The 5,314-nt window shown below is 49.0% G+C and overlaps 1 protein-coding gene across 1 annotated transcript; it reads right to left on the bottom strand.

Moving 5' to 3' along the window:
• Positions 1–522: 522 nt before the first annotated feature.
• Positions 523–4,696, bottom strand: LOC119088640 (coiled-coil domain-containing protein 201-like). The gene is made up of 2 exons (XM_037208998.1): positions 3,994–4,696; positions 523–2,634 (listed from the first exon to the last, which is right to left on the bottom strand). Exons 1-2 carry the CDS (start codon positions 4,375–4,377, stop codon positions 2,458–2,460), a joined length of 561 nt encoding a protein of 186 aa, XP_037064893.1. The 5' UTR covers positions 4,378–4,696; the 3' UTR covers positions 523–2,457.
• Positions 4,697–5,314: the final 618 nt, after the last annotated feature.

Below are 5,314 nucleotides of genomic sequence, written 5' to 3'. Positions count from 1 at the left end.
GAAAAACCGCTCCGAGATTGAGGGCATTGCAAGTTGGAACTGCCAGGAAGCAGAACGTGTTCTAGTTTTTTCTTGTAGGTTTTAGGGTTGCTGTTTTGCAAAACATGGTCTTGCAAACTCAAACAGTCCATGCTTATCTCTAAGCAACCATTGTTGCCATCATCACCAAGGACCATTACTCATCAATTATCACGGGATTGTTAACTTAGGGATCCTGCTGTTTGAACAGCCTGATCTAGCAGCACCAGATTTACAAGGCCTTTCTGTTTCTCCCAAGCCAATGCCTCCTTGTGACCCAGAAAGTGTCAGAGTCCAAAGGGGACCTTGCATTATCTGGATTGCCCCTCAGTATCTTGCTACAGAGTGTGACTATCTGCACTGCCCGATTGGTCAAGTATCCTCCCAAATGACATGTTTTAAATAACTTTTTAACGTTTGTTTTGGTTGTATGTGAGAACATGAGCAGGTGTTTTAGGTCAGAGGATAACATGGTGTAGGAGTCAGTTCTCTCCTTCTACTGTATAGACAGACTCCGGGGATCAAACTCAGGCTGTTAGACGTGGCAGCAAGCACCCTTACCCCACTGAGCCCTCTTGCCAACCCAGCCCCAAGAACGACATTTTAATCACTTCAGCTGAGTGTCTGTGAGTAAAGTATACTCTAACTGGGCAAATACGCAATAATCCAGAAAACACAACATAAATATCCAGGAAATTATCTGTCACCCAAGCCCTTCCTCTGAGGCCTGCAAGTCTTTCTTTTAAGAACACATTGCCCCAAACTGCTTCCCTGAGCTCATTCTGTGTTTGAATTTCAGTCTTTGAAAAGTGATGTTGAAATAGAATTCTCTTGGCTACACATCTGAATTGATTTGCATTCAAGCCCAAACTTTGGAAATAGTTCTCCTGAAAAGAGTTTATTTTTAATAATGAAGATTGGAAGGACTTTTTTTCTGATGCGTTCATCTCCATGTTACACAGTTCTAATCAGGTTTCAAAAATAGTATTCTGTCTTATTTGAAAAATTAATAAAGCTCTGACACTGTCACAGGACTAATTTTATAACCAGATAATTACACAAATGAAAATAGAGAATTATTTTAATAGGAAGTGGCTTGTAAATCATGCAGATGTTGAAATAGGAAGTAAATGATAACTTATGGAGAACATTGCGTGGAAGCCCACGTTTCTGTCACAGCTGCAGCTGCTGGCCTGCTCCTGAAAGCAGACAATGAAACCTGTTACCTGAGGCTCCAAGCAGGTGGCCCGGGACCCTGCATATGCCTAGACCTTCTTCTTTTATTAGGGCTTTCTCCTTTTGATTTCACTAGAGTGCTAACCTTTTATCTGCAGCCATCGAGGACAGGACAGGCGGGAAGTGGAATAGACTGCACTGGAAACATAAACATACATCTGTTTTTAGCAAGAAAACAGCACACACATCCAAGAATAAAATGGATCTCTGCATTTAAGTGGCCATAGCATGTCTGTATAAAGAAGCCAGCCTGAGAGCAGGTGGAGGCAGTTAGATCCAGGGGTGGCCATTTAGCGTCTCCTTCCTTGCATTATCTGGAGGTACATCCACCACCTAGGGCTGGGGTACTTAGCAGAGACAGAGCATGGGGAGAAAACGGGCAGGGTAAGCAGCTGCCTAGGCTACCATAGGGCCTCTCTTCCCCTTGTCCCACCCACAGCCCAGCCCTGAGCAGCAACTGCGGCTTTCCAGGTGTCTAAAAACTGGAGCTTTCTAACCGTGCTGCCCTGAAGAGGAGTGGAATGTGAATCCAATCCATTCCCGAGGGAACTCAAACCCAAACCCAAACCTGTACTCTTAGCCGGTTTCTCCCATCCTCCGGGGACTCACACCAACCCCCTCCCCTCCATCTGTACCAGCCCTGATCCCCCTCTGTCCCAGCCTGTCCTCTCTACCGTGGGCCTAGCTGAGTCCCCAGGGTAAGCTCAGAACTTCAGCCACACCACACCTGCACTTGGCCTAGTATTTCAGAACTCCATGGCCCATTTCCTTCTGGTCCCGCCTTGCTGAAGGCCTGAGTGAACTCAGCCCAGAGAATCAGGATGTCCCCAGTGCACACAGCTTTCCCAGAGCCGAGGGAGCTGGGCCAGCAGCACCTGGGTCCATATGCTTTGTATTGCACCTGCTAGGTTTTTTGCCAGTTTTCAGATAAGGAAAGCAAGGGTCAGAGGAGCAGAGCAATCTGTCCCTGAGGTCAAAACCAGGCAGTAGAGAGCACAGGGTTCAATCCAGCCCAGTGACCTTTTCAAGAACACAAAGAAATCTCATTCTCTTTCGAACTGCCAACTCTGCCCCTTAATGTGCCTCCCCCAATTTCTCCACAGGCCTAGGCAATCCGTTCCCCACTTTGCAGTTTAGGTAACAAGGTCTGCTTCCTTCTTACCCACCTGGGTCAGCTGGAGTGAATGGTGTAGATGATTTAATTCATGCCAAGGCAGCAGGATCCTGGGCATCTACCCTGACTGTGCTGAAGCTAAGTGGCCCCTGGGCTTGGTCGGGCAGCTCAGTGCTAAGAACCTCCTCTTGGATGGTAAGCTCATGATGGACTGCCTCCTCAATTTCCTGAAGCAGCTGGGCCTCCCATTGCCTCAAGCGTTGCATCTGTGTAGAAGACAGAAATCCTCAGAACTGCCGTCACTCTTGGTAACCAATGTGCACAATGCACTTGGGGAAGAACAGTCCCCAGCAGGTCTGGGACCCTCGGTCAGGCCTGAGATACCAGCCAAACCCACAGGGTTCTCCCTCCCTGTCTTCTGTGTGTTACCCCAAGTGTGGAGAAGGGGTGGATCCCAGACCTAGGCTTTCACAGTCTCAGGAGAGGTCAGCGCCTGAAGCTTATCAGAGTGAGAGTCTAAAATCTGCAGGCAGTGGGTAGAAAGCAGAGACCCTGCCGTGAAAGAGGCTGGCTATACTGATATCTGCTACCCTAGAGGTTAGCATCCTCAGGAGGGATACAGGGGAGAAATGAACAGGAAGAAAATTCCTCCTGAGCTTCCCTATGCAGCCCGCACACGCTGCAAGCTTCCAGTGGTCAGCTAAGAGGTGGAAGGGTTTGGAATTGGGGTCTGTTGACAGGAACTGGAAACTGACAGGAAGCATGTGTTTGTTGTTTGAGATGGTCTCAGGTATGTAGCCTAGGCTGGCCTCCTGCCTCTGACTTCCATTGTTAGGGTCACAGCTGTTCTCCACACCTGGCCTAAAGATATGTATTCTTACAGTCTACTTTGGCTACTGCTCCTGCCAGGATGCCTTCTGGTACTTACCTAATCTTTGGGGCTCTGGTAAAGAGTGGCCCTGGCATCAGGAGAGGCAGAAGCACCCCAGAGAGAGGCAGGGGTTAAGTGTGGCTTGTGCTCTTGCTGTGTGAGAGTGAGCCATCTCTGTCCCAGTACTGTGGCTAAGGAAGGGATTGGGGCAGCTCAGCCAGGTCCTGAGAAGTCAGGACCCTCCCAGATGGTAACAGCATCCTGCAGTGTCTAGGATCAAAGTGCAGTAAAGAGCCTAGATGGCCCTTTAGGAGAACCTATGCAGTGAGGTGAAAAATGGGACAATTCCTGTCAACAGCTTCTTTACTGAACCCTCAGTACTGAAGACAGTTACAGCACCTGGATGCCCATGAGCTAGAGGCCTGGGACAAGAAACAGCCAGAGCGTGCACTGGGGACCAGGCTTGCAAAGCCCAGGGCTGGGAAGTCATGGTGTCCACAGGCAACAGCATCCACAGCATCCCTTCTGAGCAAAAAGCTGTCTAGAGACAGCTGAGCCTTGAGTGTCAGAAAAGCTGGAAGGCCCTGTGACCTCATAGGCAGAGGTGGGTATACTGTGCACACCCCATGCTTGGGGCCAGAGGAACCTGAGTGATGGAAGGTAAATGTGCCCCTCCCCCACACCACAGCTGGGAAGCACACAGGGACCTAGAGCTCCCTAAGGACAGGGCTGGGATGGGATGCGGGGGACCTACTGCAGCTGCCCGCTTCTTTGGGTCTCGCCTCCTCTGCCAGGTGGTGTCTGAAATTCCAGGCATCCCCGAGCTCCTTGGCCAGTTCACTGCCTGCAGGGCCTCTATCTTCGGACACTCCTCCTTGTTCAATGAGGCTGACATGCATGGCTCTTCCTCTGCAGCTAAATGGTCTGAATGGGGCTCTACCTGGCCACTGGAACTCTCAAAATCCTCAACCGTTGAAAGCCTCTTCTTTCTGAAGGTGGCTGTGGGGCTGGGCCCCTCCAGCTGGGTCACAGGATCCTGAAAGGAGTCTTCAGATGTCAAGGACCAATTGCTTGGGAAGTTCCTTCTTGGGGGCCTTGGGCTCCAGCCCATAGCCATTTCCTGAGGAGTGCTGTGCATGGCAGGTTTCTTCCAGTCTGGCCTCTGTGTTACTAGAGAGGAGCTCAACTCAGGAACCTGGAGATAAACACAGGGATCTGGGTCCTAGACAGTTGCAGCATGCTTCATGGGAACATAGTGCATTCTCATCCAAGCACAACCACCCAGAGACACATACCCAGTGGCCACAGAGAAGGAAACATTAAGCACCGAGGGTCTGCACCCATGCCTGGAGACTCAAACCACGTGCATGATGGGACACTCCCACTCCCCTGTTCCTTTGTATTGATAGTTAATGACAGCGTAGGGAGCCACAGTCAGAGCTCTCTAGTTTTCAAGGATGGGGTTGAAGCACAGAGAATGTTCCAGGAAACTGCCTTCCCAGGGAGGGAAACAGGAAAGTGTTACCAATGAAACATTTAACAGAATCTTAACACCGAAAATGAAAAGAAACACTTTTTGGCAAATGATGAACAGGGGAAGCCAGCTGGGCAGGCAGGTGGCTTCTGCTCAGTGGTTTCAACTCCTTTGGGGGACGAAAGACCCTTTCACAGGGGTCACCTAAGACCATCAGGAAACAGATATTTACAAGATGATTAATAACAGTAGCAAAATTACAGTTATAAAGTAGTAATGGAAATAATTTTATGGTTGGGGGTCACCTCAGCATGAGGAACCTTGTTAAAGGGTCACAGCATTAGGAAGGTTGAGAACCACTGCTCTAGCTGATGAGACATGCTGATTTGGCTATAATATCCCCAATCCAGTCATCTTGATTAAATTTCTCCTCGAAGAGAAAGCCTAGATTAAACCAACAATATTCCTGCATGCAAACTGTTTTTTTAGACATGAATGAAGGCCGCCATAAGCCTTCATATCCGAAGGTCCTGCTTCAGTGGATTTAATTGAGTACAGGTAGAAAATACTCAAGAAGAAAAGAACTGTCCAACGTAGGTAA

The sequence above is a fragment of the Peromyscus leucopus genome, chromosome 10, assembly GCF_004664715.2.
Source record: "Peromyscus leucopus breed LL Stock chromosome 10, UCI_PerLeu_2.1, whole genome shotgun sequence".
NCBI classification, from domain to species: Eukaryota; Metazoa; Chordata; class Mammalia; order Rodentia; family Cricetidae; genus Peromyscus; species Peromyscus leucopus.
The sequence above is the reverse complement of the archived record's forward strand: the minus strand, read 5'-3'. Positions and strand labels throughout refer to the sequence as shown.